This window comes from Mustelus asterias, chromosome 5 (assembly GCF_964213995.1).
Source record: "Mustelus asterias chromosome 5, sMusAst1.hap1.1, whole genome shotgun sequence".
Classification (NCBI taxonomy): Eukaryota; Metazoa; Chordata; class Chondrichthyes; order Carcharhiniformes; family Triakidae; genus Mustelus; species Mustelus asterias.
In genome coordinates, this window is record NC_135805.1 from 56,117,678 (window position 1) to 56,141,259 (window position 23,582).

Genomic DNA, 23,582 nt, shown 5'->3' on the forward strand with positions numbered 1-23,582 from the left:
AAAGGCTCATAAGAACACTCTTGTCCTCAAAATGACGCTCTGTAATACTAGGGATTGAAGTATATGAGTAAATAAGTCTTACTTTGCCTTGACCAGCCTGCCATGAAGGACCTTATCAAAAGCCAGTCGAGCACATATAGACCAGATCAAATGCATTACCTCAACAACACTCCTGGTTCATAGAATCATAGAAACCCTACACTGCAGAAGGAGGCCATTCGGCCCATCGAGTCTGCACCGACCACAATCCCACCCAGGCCCTACCCCCACATATTTTACCCGCTAATCCCTCTAACCTACGCATTTTAGGATTCGAAGGGGCAATTTTTTTTTTAACCTGGCCAATCAACCTAACCCGCACATCTTTGGACTGTGGGAGGAAACCGGAGCACCCGGAGGAAACCCACGCAGACACGGGGAGAACGTGCAAACTCCACACAGACAGTGACCCGAGCCGGGAATCGAACCCGGGACCCTGGAGCTGTGAAGCAGCAGTGCTAACCACTGTGCCACCGTGCTGCACTCCTTAAATATTTTGATTAAATTTGTCAAACATGACCTCCCCATAACAAACTCATTCTGACAATCCATGATTAATCTGTGTTTAGCCAAGTGCAAATATATTCTGTTCCCAGTAACTTCCCCACCACCAGGATTAAATGACTAGCCAATAATTTCCTAGTCTATCCCTACCTCCCATTTTTTAATAATGAGACAATGTTAGTAGTCCTCCAGTCCTTGTCACTTCACCTGTGCATCTCCACATCATGACTTCACCTGTGGCCAGAGATGATTCACAAATTATTGCAAGAGCCCCTGATATCGCCTCCCTTGCTTCCTGGGATACATTTCAGCCAGGCCTGTGGATTTATCCACTTTTAAGACTGCCAAACGAACTAGTATCTCCTCTCTCTCTCTCCCTCTCTGTTAATTTCCTCTAACATTTCACAAACCTCTGACCTGACATCTACACCTGTGTCGTCGTTTTTCATTTTGAAGATTATGTAATGCCTCATTTAAGGACCTGAACGCCATGACATCCCATAAAGTAGAGTGTGATGCCATCGAGAGAGGTTCCTAGCATCATCACACTGTATCACGATATTCGTACGTTTTTATGGTTGGCACAGAGGCTGAATGGGGAGGTGGGGATTGCACACTTTGCATTTTCTAAATCCAGGGTAGGATATAAGGCTGAGGATGAAGCCAGGAGAGTGGATGTAGGAGTACAGGTTTCTTGTGTAAGTCTGGACTCTTTTGTTTTCTCTGTGAACTATATTGCTCATATCTTATGTAAATAAGTTTTTACAGACTGGTCAAACAACATAATCTCCCAAAACTTCTCTCCATGACTTTCACTGTTTTATTTCTTCTGTCATTTTAAACTTCCCCACCTGCAGCTGATGAAAAAGCTTTGGCAGATAGAATGAAGGAAAACCCAAAGGGATTTCTAAATATATAAACAGCAAAAGAATAACTAGAGAAAGTAGGGCCAGTTAGAGACCATATACGTAATCTGTGTGTAGAGCCGGGAGATGTGGGTACTGTCTTCTTTGAATACTTTGCATCAGACTTCAAAATAGAAAACAACGATGCAGGTGTAGACATCAAGGTGGAGGATTGTGAAATGTTAGAGAAAATTAACGTAGAGAGAGGAGGTACAACTGATTTAGCAGCCTTAAAAATGGATACATCTACAAGCCTGGATGAGAAGCAAGGGAGAAGATATCAGGGGCACTGGCAGTAATTTTCGAAACCTCTCTGGCCATATGGAGGACAGTGATATGCAGGAGTGCCTATCAGGTTATTTACTGTAATGGGTCATTGTTGATGACTAAAAAAGGGACATCCCAACAATTCTCAGCTGGGATCGATATAGTAATAGAGATTTTTCAAGACTCCTATTCTTTTTATCCAGAAGAATTACTATCCATACGCTTAGCCATAAGACAGCATAGTATGCTGAAGCAACAGCACCTCGGTATGCTTCAGGAAAGACAGACCTTAATAAACCCACATTGTTCTGTACTGAAAGCGACTATTTTAAAAAAGGAAAAAGCCAGCACGTAAGTGTTCTGGGAACAGACAGGCTATACCAATCATAAGGATTAAACTCATAAAATTTAAATCATTATGGGAGGACATTCTCTATTTGAGAACGAAAAAACACAATTGCCTGGTTATTCATGTAGGTGGGCAACAGTCTTGCAGATGAACAGGTATTAGGGGCTAGGATTATAATCCACTTCATGCAAACACCAATGAGTAGTCAGTTCAGCATTAACTTGGTAGCTCTTTAAATTGGCAAGTGTCCTCCATTGAGGAATTCCAGAGAGAATTGGATTATTATCTGCAACGGGAGAATGCACAGGATTATGCGGAGAAGGAGGGTGAATGGCACTAGGTGAATTGTTCATTCACAGAGCTGGCGTTGACATTACTGGGTAAATGATCTCCTCCTATCCTGTAAGAATTCTGTGAATTGCAACCCCGAGTATCATTTTACAACGCTTTTATACTCCTAGTGGACCTGGTGATACGTTGTCCTTCAAAGCTTCCCCTTAATAGCATCCTTACCTGGTCTGGCTTAGATGTGACTCCAGACCCACAGCAATATGGTTGACTCTTAACTGTCCTATGAAATGGTCAAACAAGCCACTCAGTTCAAGGGCAATTAGGGATGAGCAAAAAATGCTGGCCCAGCCAGCGATGCTCACATCTCATGACCAAATTTTTAAAAAATATAAAATGTCCAATGGAATGTCCAGTTTATTTTTCTAAACCATGGGGTAAAAGTCAGCCTCGTTATCCATGTCCTGTGAGCTTGTAGAACCTTAGCATGTCTTCTGTCCTTGATCCATCAGCCTTTTACACCCTCTTCCATTATCATATGCTATTCCCCTAATCCGTACACAACTCCCCTGAAACATCCCATCTCCAGCCTTCAAAGTAGCTTTCTGCAGCTCCATTGTTTGTGTTTGCCTATTATCAGTTGTTTGTACTTAGAACTGCTCATCCAACCTGCCAATAAACTGTTCGTAATGGCTGTCTAATCCAACTGTTCTCACTTCTTATGCACACAAATTAACTTGTGCATTCCAGCGAGAGTTGTTTCCAGATCCTTTATTCAGCAGTTTGTTAATCATTCATGAACCTCAAAGCCGACATGTCATGGCCTGGAGATGTTCCCGTTTTGTTTAACAGTCGAAGGTTCATTCCCGCCTTGGGTCTTCCTTATTTTTGAAAAACAGCTTGCAGATTTCAGCAGTTTTATTTTGCTTTGAAAAGCCATTCAGCCTTGTGAGCCATACTGGTACATGAAATTGGTTGATTCTAATGTTTTGTCAAATTATAGCAAACTATATAGCAATAATTTATATTCTTACAATAGATGATGGGAGAATGTTTCCCCAGCTGTGGGATCAGGGGCTACAATCTCAGAATAAGAATGAAATGAGGAAAAATTTCTTCACAGAGGATCTTTGGAACCTTCTACCCCAGAGAGCTCTGAATATTGGATATTAAGGGAATTAAGATATTGCGATTTTGCGGGAAGGTGTAGCTGAAATAGAAGATCGGCCATGATTATATTAAATGGCAGAGCAGGCTCATAAGGGCTGAATGGCCTATTTGTGTTTCTTATATTCTCCACTCCTCCCAGTTTAATCAAATAAAAAAGATTTACATTACTCATTGAATACTTGTACTTTACAATGCAGGTAAAAATGAAAGTCCTGCTATTACACTCACAGATGATTCTTTTTCATTTATATGCAGGATCCATTGATGATAATACTCCCCAGTCCTGGATCTTTGACCTCAGCCGTGTATTTATTCCTTCATAGTATGAAAGAAGCAGGAAAAGGACCATTGGTTCCAAGAATACTTTTCAGTCAGTTATGTCAGAAGTAAGTGTATCCGCGAAATAAGAACATAAGAACTAGGAGCAGGAGTAGGCCATCTGCCCCCTCGAGCCTGCTCCGCCATTCAATAAGATCATGGCTAATCTTTTTGTAGACTCATCTCCACTTACTCACATTGCTCACCATAACCCCTAATTTCTTTACTGTTCAAAAATTTATCTATCCTTGCCTTAAAAACATTCAATGAGATAGCCTCAACTGCTTCACTGGGCAGTTGTATGAAGAAGTTCCTCCTCAACTCAGTCCTAAATCTGCTTCCCCTTATTTTTAGGCTATGCCTCCTAGTTCTAGTTTCACCTGCCAGTGGAAACAAACTTCCCTGCTTCTATCTTATCTATTCCCTTCATAATCTTATATGTTTCTATAAGATCTCCCCTCATTCTTCTGAATTTCAATGAGTATAGCCCCAGTCTACTCAGTCTCTCCTCATAAGCCAACCCTCTCAACTCCGGGATCAACCTAGTGAATCTCCTCTGCACCCCCTCCAGTGCCATTATATCCTTTCTCAAGTAAGGAGACCAAAACTGTACACAGTTCTCCAGGTGTGGCCTCACCAGCATCTTATACAGCTGCAACATAACCTTGCTGTTTTAAATTCCATCCCTCTAGCAATGAAGGACAAAATTCCATTTGCCTTCTTAATTACTTGCTGCACCTGCAAACCAACTCTTTGAGATTCCTGCACAAGGACACCCGGGTCCCTCTGCACAGCAGCATGCTGCAATTTTTTACTATTTAAATAATAGTCCATTTTGCTGTTATTCCTACCAAAATGGATGACCTCACATTTACCAACATTGTACTCCATCTGCCAGACCCTCGCCCACTCACTTAGACTATCTATATCCCTTTGCAGACTTTCAGCGTCCACTGCGTACTTTGCTTTGCCACTCATTTTAGTGTCATCTGTGAATTTTGACACACTACACTTGGTCCCCAACTCCAAATCATCTATGTAAATCGTAAACAATTGCAGTCCCAACACTGATCCCTGAGGGATCACTGATCGCCAACCAGAAAAACACCCATTTACCCCCACTCTTTGCATTTATTTATTTCCTTACCACAATCTGCAGACATTCAAAATTGTCCACATTAAACAAATTACTTTTTTGTAAGTGTAATCTCTGTTATATAAGCAATTGTAGCAGCCCATTTATGCACTAAAAGGTTCCAAATACAGAAAACTAGAAATGTCATGAGTTAATTTAATTTAATTGTAGTTGAAGAAGGTGTGTTGCTGGGACGCTGGGAGAACTGTTTTTCAAACACATTGGATGCAGCAATGACGATGGGCTTTGGCATCAATCCAGCTGTAATGCTGAAGTCAATGCTCCAGAAGTACCCCACCTCTAACCAAGCTGTTCCAGTACAAATACTCTCTACTAGTTGTAGTCATATCAAGCACAAAGGAAGATGGTGATGGTTGCTGGATGCCAACTGTTTCAGTACCAGGACATTGCTGTAGGAAGTCCTCAGCACAGTGTCCTAACTCAACCATCTTCAGTTGCTTCATTAGTTAACCTAACCTCCCATCTTAAGGTCAGAATTGGGGAATGTTTACTGATGATTGCACAGTGCTCGGTTCCATTTGTAGCCCTTCCAATAATGAAGCTATCCATGCTTGCATTCGTTAAGACTAGGGCAATGTTCAGGCTTGAGCTGATGCATGACAAGGAACGTTTTCACTACACAAGTACTAGGCAATGACTATCTCCAAAACAAGCCCAACCACCTCCACTTGACATTGAATGGTATTGCTATCACTGAATCCCTACCGTCAACATGTGTAACCCAACTGGAGCAGCCATATAAGTTACATTTACTACAATAATCTAAAAAGGTCGCTCACCACCCCCTTCCCTCTAACCCTAACCCTCGTTAATTTTTCTATCGTCAGCCAGCACATCCCTACCGTCTACATCAAAAGAAGTTACAAGTATTCATTGGTTTATGTTTTATAGCCCAGTTCACAGCATTGTACATCAGTATTTTTCAGTTATTACTTTGTTCAAAAATTTGTTCAAAGATTTGCACATGTTCATCACCATCTTAGCTGTCTGAGTGTGGGTTATATCTTCTATTTTGTTTCACTCAAGTTCAGGGCATTGATTTTCAGAGGACAGACTGAGGATGTCAGTGCAGTCTTTTGAAAAGCAAAGTACGGAAGTTAATTGTTTCTTAGGCCTCAAGAAAGGTCCCATTAGTGCAAGAACATTCAAGTTTCTGCTTCTACTTTGTAGCGTCTAGAAATCTTGGGATTGTGATAGCGTAATGAGAATCAAATATTCTTGAATGTGAGGCATTGCTTTTTGAGGCACAGCCACTTAATATTCTGCTAGATGGCTTCCCGACCTTGATCCTCTTTCAAGCTTTTTTATGCGCCTGCATAAAGTTCAGCCTTCCTTCACCCCACCTTCTCCAGGAACGTTCTATGCCCGATGGTACAGCACAAAAGAGGCTATTGACCTGTCATATCTTTGCCAAACTTACACTGACAGTACATTCTTTGAACTTGAAAATCTCCCATGCCTCTAATTAAAACATTAAAGTAAGCATCATTTAGGACAATTGTAGTAAGCCACTCTTATCAGTGCAAGTACCTTGCACATTGTCTGATACCATAGTACATCCTGTGCCAGTCTGAGTATGTAAGATTGTCTTGCATTCCATGAGTCAATAACATTTAATATACTTGAAAAGCCTGAATCAGGACATGATATTTCATGATTGTCGGTTGATAAATTTATGAAATTGCAAAACGAATGTTCAGATATTTTGTTACTCAGTTAAGTACTTTGGCTGTGTTCCCATTATAAAGGACTCTACGTATGTTAGCAGAGTACTGAGGTGGCATATGGACACAGATTGAACAGCGCTTGCCTGCCCTGCAGGACTGCATGCTTCTTGGGGCAGAAAATTTCCACAGTGGCAAGCTGTAGGTGTGTTAATTGTTGCACGTTGTAACTCACTGACTGAGAATCACCTGTAGAGACAGCTGGCACAGTGAAATGTAAAAGGAATCAATAAAGTAAGAAATTGGGTGTGTATTTTTATCTTGTGTCTATTTATATGTGTATGAGAGAGATTCTCCATTTGGATTTATCATTTTCAGAAGAGCTGAATTAATATGGTTTTCATATTATTAATATGGTTAAGCAATATCATGCAAAATGAAAATACAACCAAAATTTAAAAATGATCAGTTTACAAAACACAAAAACTTACCTTTAAGGAAGACCTTTAATGCAGAAAACATCTAAAGGCACGTGACATGAGCAAACTCGGACAGAAAACGACATCGAATCAAATGCAGAAATATTAATACATTTGTTTCATAGACTCAGATGTGGAACTAATACTGCTACTTCTAATTTCCTTTTTTCTCTTGTATGCTTTTAATATTTTAAACTTTTTTTTTCAAATGTTTAATCCCTCTGAAATGCTGTGATATATCATGGCTTCAAAAGCCACTTGTGTTGATTTATTCCACATACTTAAAACCCTTAATTGCTTGTTGGAAAAGTAACATGTTCAAGGACAATTGATAAATACAAAATGTTATCTATACATTTCCTACTTCTTGCTGCAAAGTTAATTTTGAACTAGATTTAATGGACAGTTATAAATTGCCGTTGACTACTAATAATCTAATGTTACAGACAGGAGGGAGAATAATTTAAACAGCCCTGATTTCTCCTCCCCACTATCAGTTGGTAAACAAAGATGTTTTTGATTTTCAATTTCCCCCTTTATTGCACACAACACAGGAAAGGGGTTTTGCAACATCTGCCCCTCTTGCATTAATTCAGTAAAAGAAGGATAAGGGAAAGAACTAGGTACATGATAATACCACGATAAAAATATGAGCTATGGTTTTGTGAGTCCAGAGTTCAGAATCAAAAGTCTTAATGGCGTATTCCTTCGGCAAGTAGTTGGCAGACTGCTGCACGGAGATCCATCTTTTCAGAAGTAAGGTCTTCCGTGATGGGAGAAGACATGTAGAGTTGAAATGTCTTGAAGGCTCAAGTTTCAATGTTCCAGTAGTTTACCGTGTAGATGACAGCCAGGCAATTTACCTGGACAGAGCACTTTCTGCTGCTACCTGTCAGATGATAAATGATGACAGAGATAGGTTTCTACTTGGGAGTCCTGTTTTTTTTAAGTAAAGCGCTGAAGATGGCATCCAAAAGCTTATTAATTCAAGAAATTCAAACAGCTCAAGTCCCTATCATGTAACAGGTCAGTTTTTGATTGACTAACGAAGACACTGGTTGAAACCCATTGTGTTTTGGAGCGGGTAATGGTTAGGCCACTAATACCACATTGGCGATTGGGAGTCACAGACAGCTGTCTTTGATTGTTGCTGGCTAGGGACAGGCATCTTGCCTACTAAACCGTTGTGTTGGCTTGCCTTGAATGTTTATACGAGACAAGGTATTTACATACAGGAGGTGTGAGCCTTTAGACACAGAAAATAGGAGCAGGAGTTAGCGGTTCGGCCCTTTGAGCCTATGCCACCATTCAGTATGATCATGGCTGATCATCCAATTCAGTAGCCTGATTGCATCTTCCACTCCCCCCATATCCTTCGATCCCTTTCGCCTTGAGAGCTATATCTAACTCCATCTTGAAAATGTGTTTTTGGCCTCGACTACTTTTTGTAGTAGCAAATTTCAAGGCTTTAAAACTCTTTGGGTAAAGACATTTCTCCTCATCTCAGTCCTAAAAGGTTTACCCCTTATCCTTAGACTGTGGCCCCTAAATCTGGATTCCCCCACCATCAGGAGCATCCTTCCTATCTTGTCTCGAGTACTGTTAGAATTTTATAGATTTCCATGAGATCACCCCTCATTCTTATAAACTCCAGCGAATATAATGCTAACTGACTCGATCTATCCTTGTACGTCAGTCCCCCAGGAATCAGCTTAGTAAACCTTTGCTGCTGTACCTCAACAGCAAGAGCATCCTTCCTCAGATAAAGTTACCAAAGCTACACACAATATTCCAGGCCTGTATAATGGAAAAAAGTCATCTCTGCCCCTGTATCCAAGTTCTCTCACTATGAAGGCCAACAAACCATTTACCTTCTTTGCCACCTGCTGCACCTGCATGTCCGCCTTCAATGACTGGTGTACAAGGACACCGAGATCTCATTGGAAATTCCCAATTTATAGCATTCAGATAATCTACCTTCCTCTTTTTGTTGCCAAAGTGGATAACTTCATTTTTATCCACATTATACTGCAACTGCCATGCATTTGCCCACTCACTCAGCTTGTTCAAATCACACTGAAGCATCTCTGAATCCTCCTCCCAGTTCATCCACCCAGCTTTGTGTCATCTGCAAACTTGGAGATATTGCATTTAATCCCCTCACCTAAATCATTAATATAGAAAATGAATAGCTGGGGTCCTAACACTGATCCCTGCAGTACCCAACTAGTCACTACCTGCCATTTGGAAAAAGACACATTTATTCTTACTATTTGTTTCCTGTCTGCCAATCAGTTTTCTATCCATCTCCATACACTGCCCGCAATTCCACTCACTTTAATTTTACATGTGAAACTCTTAAGTGGGATTTGTCAAAAGCCTTCTGAAAGTCCAAATGAACCACATCCACTGGATCCTCCTCATAACTCTACTAGTTACATCCTCAAAGAATTCCAGTAGATTTGTCAAACATGCCCCTTTCATAAATCCATACTGATTCTGTTCGATTCAGCCACTGTTTTCCAAGTGCTCTGCCATAAAATCCTTGATAATGGACTCTAGAATTTTCCTCACTTCTGACATCAGTCAGCCTGACTGGTTTATAATTTTCTGTTTTCTCTCTACCTCCCTTTTTCAGTAGTGGGGTTACATTAGCTACCCTCCACTCTGTAGGAACTGTTCCAGAGTCTACAGAATCTTGGAGGATGACCACCAATGCATCCACTATTTCTATAACCACTTCCTTAAGTACTCTAGGATGTAGATTATCAGGCCCTGGAGATTTATCGGCAGTCAATCCCATCAATTACCCCAACACCATTTCTCTACTAATACTGATTTCCTTCAGTTCCTCCCTCTCACTAAACCCCGTGTTCCCCAATATTTCTGATTCATTTGCTTTCAAACTGCTCAGAAACTTCCAGAAGCCAGCATGTGTCCAGCTGCAGCCATTTTACCAGCCCAGCAATTGTCCACTTTGAAGAGAAAAATAGAATAATTTTATAAAGTAGCCTTTTTGACAGGGATATATACATATGTGTGTATAACTATATATTTTTCTTCTTGTCTCCTATCCGGGATACGAACATTAAGCTAATGTTACTAACTGCTTCTTTAAAATAGCTTTTTTAGATTTTGTAAACCTCGAAAACCAAGTATTGATTTTAAACCCCAAATAATTTACAATTTTATATAGTGTGAGAAAGGAAAAAGAATATCAAGAAAATTATGCAGTTCTTAGTCAAAGCTATGTAATGGAAACAGTCCATGTTTTTGTGCGTTTAGTGTGTGCATATTTTTCCTTCATTAATTAATGTCATTTCTTCCTTCTGTGCAGCAAGGACATCTGCTGCCTAAGGATCTGTGAGTGTAGCAGTGAAAGTAACTAGTATCTGACATCAGCTGAGCAACAGTCTTGCTTGGATGACATCCCAAGCTAATAATCTTTTCTAATTGCCCAGCGGTGTCTTCCACTTGGGACTTTTGCCCTTAGGAGGAAACCTACAGTTGTCAGCAACAGTGCTTTCTGACCACATGACTTGAGAATGTGACATTTAAAACAATAGCAGCCTAAATGTAGGAGTATTTATTCCTAGGCAGATATTTTCCTTTGGATTCAGTACTTCAGTTGTCAGTTACATGGCGTTTATTTTGTAGCTGTATCTTCAGAGAATGTGTTTGTTACACTTGGAATTTGCTATTCGCAAGAGATATTCTGGCTCGTGTGTTAATTAAATTGTGATGTCATAATATATACAGAAGATATCCATGTATGTGAGTGACCAAATCGTATAATTTCTACTCAAATTGCCACCAGTCCAACGCACTTACTAGCTTCAGGAGACTGGGGATAGTCAGGAACAAACAGCAGCCAGTTAATTTAAAACAAATCTGACATTATCTTGATGTTGCAGATTGCTGCTAAAGAGCAGTATAAAACTGGCTTTCACATGTTTTCCTAACTTATATTCCTTCTGAGTTCAGTAGAAATATATGCAGTATGTACAGTCGTTTTAGTACAGAACTTGAATATTGCTGAAAACGGAGACTTGTTGCCAAAGCCTTTTGCCTTGCACTCATCAGGATAAATGCAAGAATGCCAGATTTCAAATGATCACAACAGTTTATACTACAGGGGAAAAGGGTGCTAATTGAATAACAGGTTAAACAAGCCATTTCATGCTGCTACTATGCAGTGGCTATTTTCTATTATAAGGATGTTGCCATTAGTCCAAAAAAATGTTCTGCCTACTACACAATTGAGCAACTTTGTGTATGAATTTCAGTGCCGGTGCAATGTTAGGTACGTAGGCCATTTGTTCCAGCTGTTGGCTGATTGAATCAAATAGCATATTCCTTTGGTTGTTGGTGATAGGCAGATTACAGATGTACTCAAACAGCCCGCAACCGCAAAGCTAAAGTGTATGCTGTTGGATGTGATTCTTGCTGAGTAACCTGTGTGTGCTAATAGCTCCACTAATAAGCAATTTGAGTTAATCCGTCAAACTTGTAATATGGCTCATTTATGCTTACTATAGACGGCATACATTCATACGTAGGGACCTGCTCTCTGCTAACAAAAGAAAAATAATTTGAGCTGTTTCCTGACTTCTAAAATTCAGGGAGCTCCCAAGAGATTTTTGTCTCCCAGAGTCAGGGGTGAGCTGGAGTTGAGAACACTGTCCCCAGAGCAGGTCCAAAGTGACAACTGAAGCCTACGAGTGGAGAGATGACCTGGTTATAAGGTCTGACTTGGTTTGCTGGGACGTTGTCCTCATCCTGCACATGATTGTTAGCCTCCATAGCCCTTATCCCTGACATCCACACCACACACCATTCATTTCTCCCCATGTCTCCTTATTTTCCCCATTTCTATTCCCCCCACACATCTTCCATATCTGCTCAGTAGCCAATATGTACAGAACCAATGAACAATTGACAAGTTTTTGAAATGTTCCTGAAACTGACAAAATAAACAAACATTATTTGAAAATCTACTTAGAAAATAACTTCTCATCTTGCAATCCCATAAAAGTGACAGTCAACCTCAGCCACACAAAATATCAATGACAAAAGCTTTAATCCTCTTAACATATCTTAATCTTGTCCAAATAAGCAAGCATTAAAAACCATATTTACAAAAGAGAATGACTTACTACAACTTAATAAAGCTGTCAAAACAAAGCTAAACCTCCGGTTGCAACGCAAGTAAACAGACCCCTGCTGAGCTAAGTCCATTAACAATTCTTGAAACCCAGTCAAGCTATCGTAATGAGCATTTCAAATGCTTCAGGTAATGGTAGGGCTATGGAAGGACATGAGGCGGAGCAGACATGGGGGTACGGAGGAAGCCTGGGGAATGTTCAGGGACATGGGGAGATTTGAGGGGACATTGGCAAGACTTAAAATTTACTTGCTAATAGGTTCCACCTCCACAGCAGGTTTCCCCCAAGGTTCACATACTGACTAACCAAGTGGGATTTCCACAGCCTTCAGGAACCCACCCCTTTGGGAAAATGCCATGGAAAGGGAAATTTGAATTTCGAGCAGGGATTTAAATTATGAACCTGCGGTCACTAAGCGCATGTTGAGTCACTATCTGCCACATTTTTTTCAAACCAGGATAAATGGCAGGAGCAGGAATGGCCTGGCAACTTTGAAATTGTGACTTGCATGTTTCACATTTTGGCCTTCCAAGGCGGATTTGCTGAGTGAAGGGAGGGGAAAAATCGAGCAGGGTAAGCAGCTCTGTGCAAAGCAGAAAATAAAATGTGGTGGTTATCCTTCACTTTTAATTAAACTTTATAGAAAGTAAATTATATGATGTACATGTGATATTAAGGTAGAAACTGAAGTGTCATGAAATAACTTTATTTTACTTTAGCATGTTAACACAGTGGAGAAATGTAATCATTCCCAACACAAAATTAATTTTCGATAGCCAGAGAGATTTCTCCAAAATAATTATGACCTTGGTGTGCATTTAAAAACCAATTACACCTCATTCAACAAGATATAATTGGTTTTTCAGCAAGACTAAAAACATAAGAAGACAAGTTCTTCTCGGTTAAGAATTTCTTTTGATTTCAAATTGTCAGTTCAGTTTATTTTATATGCCTTTATGGAATGTAGGCATTGTTGGCTGGGCCAGTATTTATTGCCCTTCTCTAATTGCCCTAGTGAATATGGTGGCGAGCTGCCTTCTTGAACCGCTGCAACCCATGTGATGAAGATACACCCCCAGTGCTGTTAGGGAGGGAGTTCCAGGATTTTTACCCAGCAACAGTGAAGGGACGGTGATATATTTCCAAGTCACGATGGCGTGTGGCTTGGAAAGGTGATGGTGTTCCCATGTATCTGGTTGTCCTTCTAGATGGTAGCGGGTCATGGGTTTGGAAGGTACTGTCAGAGGAGTCTTGATGAGTTCCTGCAGAACTACTTCGAGATGCTATACACTACTGCCACAGTGTGTTGGTGGTGAAGGGGTGAATGTCTGTAGGAGGAGTACCAATCAGGCAGGCTGTTTTGTCCTGGGTGGTGTCAAGCTCATTGAGTGTTTTTGGAACTGCATTTGTAGATGGTGGGCCAGCTTTGGGTAGACAGGAGGGCCCTTACTTTCCACAGTGTTCCTAGCCTATGAACTGCTCTTGTAGGCATGGTATTTGTATGGCTATTCTAGTTCTGTTTCTGGTCAGTGGTAACCCCAGGATGTTGTTAGGTGTGATTTCTCATTGTTTTCAGTCTGCAAGACTTCAACAGCACACCCTATGAAGAAGCATAAAATCACTGACAGCAACTTCCGAGTTTCCGGATTTGGTTTCTGCACATGCACAGTTAGAAGTTGGTATCACAGGAGAAATAGTGGCATTGCTGACGATTTTGCTGTCAATACTAGTCAAAATTCAGGCCATTATTATTTCTTAGTGCTCCCAAGATTAAGGCAATGTTCTGTGTAATGTCATGCCATTCAATGTTTTGTATAAATGATAAAACATTTCAGCAATACAAACATGCTTAACAGTTCCAAAAATAGCCAGATTTTGCAGTTAGAAGTACATCTAATTTATAGTTGAATTTGTTGGAACTTTTCTATCCTACATCATATCTTGTGTGTCTGCACAATTGTACATATTGTTGAATGGAGCAGATTTATTTTTGCATTAAAAGATGCACTAGTTTGTATTTTATTAATAAAGCTAAAATATTGAATTATTTCAACTGACCAATGTTGTTGTCTGTGGCTCAGTTTGCTGAAATGTCCTTTGGCTAAACCTGCAATCAATCCCAAAACTCTCAACTCCAGATGTTGCCTATTTTATATGCAATGTATTCGGTATTAGTTTTAATACCTGATTTGACAATCTCTCCCCACTTAACTTGTGCTTTTTCTGAGAATAAAATTTATATTTAAGAGAATACAAATTCAGTGAGAATCATCTTGGTATCTTGATTATGCAAATAAATCTTTCCGAAAGATCCATAAAGAATGCTGAGATTCATGAATTTAATGACATTTTATTTTGAATGGAACTGGCTTGTGATGGTCATGTGAACTTTTGAAAACTGTACTTTAAAAAGTAGTCAAGCAGATCAAGATGTAAATTACCATAGTTGAATTGCATTTCCTTGAATGGACATACACAATATGAAACAACTTGTGAATTTACACCTCCTATTGACTGATACTTCATAAAAACTCTAAATCAAAAACTTCCCAGACCATCAGCTCAACCATAACAAAGAAAGGTGTAGAGAAAGCAATTCATTGCTAGAAATTATGAACAGCCACAATTAAAACCCCTTTGTGTCACAGTGACTTCTAACCTTGAATCAGTTTTGGATGTCCAAAACCAACTTCAGATCACAAATTATTTTAGTCCCAGAACCAGGGAGGGACAGAACAGTGTGCAAACCAAAATGAGCCATCCTCCACCAAAAAAAGAGCCCTGTCTAACAACCAGTTAATCCAGTGAGAGAGAGAGGATCTAATTTGTTTTCACCTGCAAAGCTTTGCTTCGACAAGACTTGGCCACAACTTTGGCTGGAGATCCAGAGGCTTATAACTTCTGTGCTCCCAAAGAACCGTGAGAGAGAATTCATCAAGGCCTGTTACAGATGCATTTTTAATGGACTGAGATTTGGATATGGTATTTTCTTTTGGGAATAACCTTAATGCCATACTTTGTATCTAGAATTAATTTTTACTTTTATCTATGTCGATGTGCATGAGCGAGCGTGTTTAGTTTTGTTTACTTTGTGTGTAGGGTGAATTAGCGTTATCTTTTTGATTCAGACTTACTCGAAAGCCTGCTTCATATTTATTACTGAAAATCACAACAGAGGTTTGAAACACTTCCCCTCAAACACCTGAGAAGTGAGAAGAGAGGGGAAAAGTTAGCCCATCACTTACAGAGGCTCTGTACTGGGACCTCTGCTATTTGTGATATATATAAATGATTTGGAAGAAGGTGTAACTGGTGTAATCAGCAAGTTTGCGGATGACACGAAGATGGCTGGAATTGCGGATAGCGAAGAGCATTGTCGGGCAATACAGCAGGATATAGATAGGCTGGAAAATTGGGCGGAGAGGTGGCAGATGGAGTTTAATCCAGATAAATGCGAAGTGATGCATTTTGGAAGAAATAATGTAGGGAGGAGTTATACAATAAATGGCAGAGTCATCAGGAGTATAGAAACACAGAGGGACCTAGGTGTGCAAGTCCACAAATCCTTGAAGGTGGCAACACAGGTGGAGAAGGTGGTGAAGAAGGCATATGGTATGCTTGCCTTTATAGGACGGGGTATAGAGTATAAAAGCTGGAGTCTGATGATGCAGCTGTATAGAACGCTGGTTAGGCCACATTTGGAGTACTGCGTCCAGTTCTGGTCGCCGCACTACCAGAAGGACGTGGAGGCATTGGAGAGAGTGCAGAGAAGGTTTACCAGGATGTTGCCTGGTATGGAGGGTCTTAGCTATGAGGAGAGATTGGGTAGACTGGGGTTGTTCTCCTTGGAAAGACGGAGAATGAGGGGAGATCTAATAGAGGTATACAAGATTATGAAGGGTATAGAGAGGGTGAACAGTGGGAAGCTTTTTCCCAGGTCGGAGGTGACGATCACGAGGGGTCACGGGCTCAAGCTGAGAGGGGCGAAGTATAACTCAGACATCAGAGGGACGGTTTTTTACACAGAGGGTGGTGGGGGCCTGGAATGCGCTGCCAAGTAGGGTGGTGGAGGCAGGCACGCTGACATCGTTTAAGACTTACCTGGATAGTCACATGAGCAGCCTGGGAATGGAGGGATACAAACGATTGGTCTAGTTGGACCAAGGAGCGGCACAGGCTTGGAGGGCCGAAGGGCCTGTTTCCTGTGCTGTACTGTTCTTTGTTCTACTTCTCCCTGTCTATAACACTTGGAAAGGGGGAAAATGTTGTCACAATGGATAAAGCTCTGAATGGAGAAGTAATTTGTGAAATCCTGTATAATTCTGTTCTCATTTCCCTGCTGCTCAGTTTGTTAAGACAGACAGAAAGACTTGGCTGATAGTGATGATAATCCCAAGATGTGGGAGGATTAGTGGGGAAATGCATGGCGTTATGGGGATAGGGCAGGAGGAGTGGGGTGGGTGGGCCTGAGTTAGATGCTCTGTCGGAGAAAGCCAGTGCAGACTTGATTGGTCAAATGGCCTCCTTCTGCATTTTAGGGATTCTATTCTATGATAGTGAAGAAGTCCAGTAATTACGTATTGCCCTATCACGTCTTATTCAAATGTATTAAAGTACTTCAAGTGCAATGAATTGAGGTGCAGTGATTTTAAAGATAAGTCTGTCTTTTAGTGCACAGTAAGATCTCACAATTAACAGTGAAATGCAAGTATAGTTAATTGATTTTTGGTGATTTTTAAGGATGAATAGCAGAAGGATCCTGCTCTTTGCAGATGCTGTAAAATGTGGATAAATGTGAGGTTATCCACCTCAGTAGCAAAAATAGGAAGGCAGATTATTATTTGAATGGGTGTAAATTGAGAGAGGTAGATACTCAACAAGACCTTGGTGTCCTCATGTATCAGTTGCTGAAAATAAGCATGCAGATACTGCAGACAGTAAAGAAGGCAAATGGTATGTTGGCCTTCACAGCAAGAGGATTTGAATATAGAAATAGGGAAGTTTTTACTGCAATTGTACAGGGCGTTGGGTGGGGCCACATCTGGAGTATTGTGTACTGTTTTTGGTGTCATTGTCTGAGGAAGGATGTCCTTTCTATAGAAGGAGTGCAGTGAAGGTTTATCAGGCTGATGGCAGGTCTGTCATATGAGGAGAAACTAAGTCGTTTAGGATTATATTCACTGGCATTTAGAAGAGAGAGGGGATCTCACAGAAACTTGTAAAATTCTAACAGTGTCAGACAGGGTAGATTCAGAAAGAATGTTCCCCATGGTGAGCGAGTTCAGAACTGGAGGTCATAGTTTGAGGATAAGGGGTAAAACTTTTAGAACTCGGGTGAGGGGAAATTTCTTCACCCAGAGAGTGGGTGAATCTGTGAAATTCACTACCACCGAAAGTAGCTGAGGCCAGAACGTTGTGTGATTTCAAGGAAAAATTAGATATAGCTCTTGGGGCTAAACAGGTCAAGGGATATGGGGGGAAGGCGGATCAGGATATTGAATTTAATGATCAGCCATGATCAAAATGAATGGCGGAATAGGCTCGAAGGGTTGAACAGCCTACTCCTGCTTCTAATTTCTACCTACAATATACATTGTATATATCTGCTGGAATTGGCAGATAAGTCTTCAGTTTAATATCTTATCTGAATGACAACTTTCATAAAGCTTGTGGTGCTTGCCTGGATTATGTTCTCTGACTCTGGGAATTTGAACCTACAGCTGTTTGACTCGTATGCATCTTACTAGTTGCAGTATAAAATTTGCCAATGGTTTCAAGCTAATTTGCATGGTCAGGAACAGAAATTAAACAAGATGCAAAGAAGAACTAAACCTGTTACACACATGAGTTTAGGGCTAGAAGAAGAATTTTAATATACACATATATACATGTATGATAATGCCTGTTGGAGCAAGCCCAAAGATGTAAAGACAACTCTCAACAATGGACGGAAAATTAAAGGCATCTGGGTGGTTTATTTTATTTCAAAGGCTGTGGGTGTCGCTGGCAAGAGCAATATTTGTCACCCACCTGTAATTGTCCTTGAGAAGGTGGTGAGGCATCTTCTTTAACTACTGCAGTCCATCTGGTGTAGGTACATCCATGGTGATGCTGGGAAGTGATTTCCAGCATTTTAATCCTCCCAACAATGATTCAAGATGATTTGGGCATTCTCTTGAGATCCATGGATACAATTTATATGAAAGATGTCTATAAGGCTTGGTTGGACTTTGATCAATTTTTAAAAATAGATTGATCTGCCAATGAAGGATTCATCATGGGAAGTGTAGACTGAGTCAGTGGATGGGAGACTGGTTTGAGTGATGGACTGGGCTTCATTCACAACCCTTTGTAATTTCTTGCAGTCTTGGATAGAGCAGGAGCCATACCAAGCTGTGATACAACCATAAAGAATGCTTTCTATGGTGCATCTGCAAAAGTTGGTGGGAGTCATAGAGGACATACCAAATTTCCTTAGTCTTCTGAAAAAGTAAAGGCGTTGGTGGGCTTTAACTATAGTGTAGGCATGGGGGGGGGACTAGGACTGGGTTGATCTGGACACCTAGAAACTTGAAGCTCTCGACCATTTCTACATCATCCCCATTGATGTAGACAGGGTCATGTCCTCCACTCCGCCTCCTGAAGTCGATGACTATCTCCTTAGCTTTGTTAACATTGAGGGAGAGATTATTGTCGTCGCACCAGTTCACCAGATTATCTTTTTCCTGTACTTCGTCTCGTCATTGTTTGAGATCTGACTCGCTATAATAGTGTCATCAGCAAATTTGAAAATCGAGTTGGAGAGGAATTTGGCCACAGTCATTGGTGTATAAGATTTGGTGATGGTAACACGTTGAAATCACTAAAAAGAATAGTAATTATGTGTAAAATAGCAGGGGTAAATCACTTTATCAGCATTGATGTGATAGCGAGTTAAATACCTTTACTACTAGGTAAGCCTTCCATTAATAAGGTCTGAAAGAGGTTGAACATGGAGCATGATAAAGCAATTATTTTTGCAAGATCTGTAGATTTGCAGTTTACAAGTTGGAACATTATTATCCTTTAAGGCCTAAAAGGATGCAGTACTGGATGATAGAGGTATTAAGGGCAGCAGGTGATGGGACTTAAAGGAGAAGAAACAAATAATTACCAAACCGCATCAACAGTTTGCACATCCAGCTTCTTCCCTGCTGCCATCAGACTTTTGAACGGATCCACCTTGTATTAAGTTGATCTTTCTCTACACCCTAGCTATGACTGTAACACTATATTCTGCACTCCTTTCCTTCTCTATGAACGGTATGCTTTGTATAGCGCACAAGAAGCAATACTTTTCACTGTATACTAATACATGTGATAAATCAAATCAAATCCTCCAGATCTAAAGGTTATTTAGAGGATGCAGGGCTACTGGATGGGGATTACATTAGAACTTGTCGAGGATATTAGTGAAAAATGTGGCATTTGTAAAAAGTACAGAAGAACGCCATCGCAACCAGTGGTGAGTCTTCTATTAGTAAGAGACCTGAATGAAACCATAGCAATGGACCTCAAGATATGGGAGAAAGAAAAATAAATTTTTCTTCTATATTTTGTAGAAGGAGCAACTTATTCTGTCAATTGGTATTTATAGTAAAGGCAAAATGTTACCATAAATAAAATAATGGAAAGATGGATCGGAAGGGGGTTGGGAGCACCAGCTGATGGACAATGGAGGAGAATTTGCCAATGATGAATTCAGGAGTATGTGTGAAAATTTGAATATTGTTAATTCACACAGCGTCAGAAAGTTCTTTTAACAATGGGATTTGTAAGAGAAATCATACCGTGATTGACGAAAAGCTCCAAAAGATTTTAGCTTACTAACGGAATTCTGAATTGACAACTGCTGTCGTATGGCAGTATGTGCAAAAATCACGCTTCAAATGGTTGGGGACATTACCCCCTATCAATTAAGTTATGGCAGAAATCCAAAGATCCCTCCCATAATGTGAGACCACCCCTGGCTTTGGAGGAGACTACCGTTAGTTCAGTTTTTGAAGAACATTTGAATGCTATGCATGCATGGAGAAGAGCATTTATTAAGGTGGAGATTTTAGAAAAAATCAGGAGAGCTTTGCGCTATTGAATCAGGCTATTGGAAATTAATTTCAAACCCAGGTGCATGGTGTAACCATTACAGAGAAGGACAAAAAGAATGGAAAGGCCAAGGAAATTTTATAGGCACTGACGACAAAACTATAATTGTGCAACATGCCAGCCAAACAGTTAGTATATTTCACATGGCTTACTGGCACTGATTACGCACTGACGGAACCAGACCAGATGATGGAACCTGAAGATGACCATGCACTTCGCTCACACATGTACCGGACCTTTACGGACAACAGATCGTGGCATACTATAGGTGAATTGAGACTAGACCAAGTGGTAGTGAAGATCAGAATAGGGCCATTTATCACCAAGATCAACTACTGAATTCAAAGGAGGATCTGAACATTTGTTGCACATATTTTGTGTCATTGTTGCCAATAGCTGAGATCCCAGTTGAAGGGAACTTGTCAAAAATATTTAAATCTGGAAGAAATGCACAAATGGTTTGTTAGTATTTCCCCTAACTGCTGCTGGGTATGAGGAAATAAACACCCTAGTCCACATCTTTGGTACCTGTTCTATGGCCCAAGAATGTTGAACATTGGTTCTTCTGTTTTTCGGAGGAAGACTGTATTTTTATTGTGTTTTATTAGTTAAGGCTTCATTTGACAGGAACCTCTCCAATTTTTATCTTTTTACTGTATCTGTGAGATAAATGATACGTATGGTGTGCAGCATGGATCTGAATTTTATGGACGATAGCACAGTTCTACATTCCTTTCGGGTGAACTAGAATTAAGTCTCCATTTGGTGGATGCCATTCCTTGACTACTGTTTTCTAGCTGACTTTGCAGCTGGTCGACTTTTGTTCTGAGTGAAGAGAGATTGTGGGAACCTATTTTGACTGATTTGCAGGCTTATTATAATGATGCAAGGCTTCTTTCAGTATATTGTTTTATCCTAATATCATCAATTCAACTGAAGTTCACTGACATTGCATATATACTTGTCTGTTACATAACCAGTGAAGGATTTAATACGCAAGGTGGTGGTTATAATTAATAAAATTTTAATCCATCAAAAAAATGTCAGCCCTTTATGAAGCAGTCTTTAATTTTTCTTATTTTCCAATAAGTAAATGTGTCCTGACTGACTCTGTTAAAAAGTTATACCTTCTCTAGTGTACAAGACTTCTTCGGATTTGATAAAGTTAGTGGTTTCTGCAGAGGGATAGGCAGTTTTTGTAATAGGCTGCTTAGCGTCTGGTACTAATCCATCCGCTGTTAATTTTGTTAGTGTTACAGCTGGCAAACGTTATGTTGGGGCAGATTGTGTACATTGCTACAGGGCCCTTCTGTTTGTTTTCCACTATATTGAGTTTTAGGATTGCTGACTTCTGACTGATGAGATGAACAAGTGATTGACACATCAATTAGTCATTAAGCACATTTAATAAAGGTTACACAAGTATTTCTATTGACCGTGGCTTCTTGTGCACTTCTGCTGCATGGAGGTATATAATGCATTTGTTTTTCTATTTAAGCAAAAATTCTTTGTAAATACTTAGTTACTGACTTTGAATGTATTATAGCCACTGCATATTGTTGAAATTTTCCTTAATGTTTTGCTTATTGTATAATGTTCCTTTTTCTCCTGTAATCACCCTGTCTCTTGTTTTCCCTTGCTCTGTCTTTCCTCATTCTTGATCATACTTCATCACAGCAAATTTAAATTGCCCAGTCTTGAGTTTAACTATAACGTTCTTTCACAGTTGCTCTTTCTGAAATGGAGGCGCTGAAAATAATTTGTGTTCTCTTCACCATTCTCTGAACACTGATGCGATCATAACCTATGATATTTTTGCCAAGGTTGAAAAGTTTAATACTTGCCAGCATTATACTTTGAGTGGGGAAGGACAGATGATGTGAAAGAAGAGAAAGATTGCTTACATAATTAAGCAGCACCTTAATTATATAAAAGACATATTTTGGATATTATGGCAAGAGGCATAGTATTTAAAGTTCAGACATAGTAATAAATCTGTATAAGACTTTATATTGTCGAGTCTAAAATGTGGGGACATAGATAAGCGACAAGTAAAAGATTTAGAATGAAAATCATGAGAAATAATTTTTGGGTATGAATGGCAGGTCATGGAATGCACTTCTCGGGCCTGATTTTACCAATCGGAGCCTAGGGGCGGGATCCGGGCGTAATACGGATCCGAGCCCGGAATCCTCTTTCTAGCGCGCCCATATGCGTTTTGCCGGCTCCAGTCCAATTTGTGCTGTGGGCGGGGCTTAGCGTTGCCGGAACGATCGGAGCTCTGAACTGCGCATGCACAGTTCGAAAAAAATCTGAAGCAGCGCGCCCGGGTGCGAAAAAAAAAGCAGAGCGAGCGGCTCTGACACAGACCATCTGGGGGGGGGGGGGGGGGGGGTGGGTGGGAGGAGAGGGGGTGTGACCGATCATCCCCTGGGGGGAGTGGGAGGAGAGGGGGTGTGACGTATCATCCTCTGGCGGTGGGGGGGGTGGGAGGAGAGGGGGTGCGACCGATCATCCCCTGGGGGGGTGGGAGGAGAGGGGGTCCGACCAATCATCCCCTGGGGGTGGGGGGGGGGGGGTGGGAGGAGAGGGGGTGCGACCGATCATCCCCTGGGGTGGGAGGAGAGGGGGCGTGACCGATCATCCCCAGAGGGAGGGGGGAGGGTGCTGGGAGGAGGGGGGGGGGGGGGTGTGACGTATCACCATTGGTGGTGGGGGGGGAGGTGCACTGCCACTCTGCGGCCGATCGATGGGGAGGGAGGGGGCAGGGCATTCCGCTGAGGTGAATGATGACAGTCGTGGTGTTTGAAGTATGTGGCCACTCCGGAGAGGAGGGATTTGTTCCTCCGGTGGGGAGGAGGGATCGGCCGCAGAGTGGCAGCAGAACCCACTGCCCCCTCCCTCCCCACCGATCGGCTGCATAGTGGTAGCACCCTCCCCCCCCCTACGGAGGAGCTGGGTCAGAGAGCCGTTGCAGTCTCTGACCCTGCTCTTCGGAGGCTGCAGCGGCGACTTCTGATTTTTATTCGGCAGGTCGATTAGAGCGCGGATCCGCATTGGACCAGAAGACGGTAAAGTGGGATTTGGCGGTAGAGTTTGGTGCGCGGTTCATTAAGTCAATTTAAATGCATGCAAA

General features: G+C 41.0%; 1 protein-coding gene across 9 annotated transcripts in view; it reads left to right on the top strand.

The window, feature by feature from the left end:
- Positions 1 to 23,582, top strand: part of usp45 (ubiquitin specific peptidase 45) — a 161,280-nt gene that overhangs the window by 79,510 nt on the left and 58,188 nt on the right. For all 9 annotated transcript variants that reach the window (XM_078212618.1, XM_078212616.1, XM_078212617.1 and 6 more), the window contains one exon: positions 3,778 to 3,908. In XM_078212618.1, coding sequence (XP_078068744.1) covers positions 3,778 to 3,908 — 131 coding nt within the window. The remainder of the gene's footprint in view (positions 1 to 3,777; positions 3,909 to 23,582) is intronic.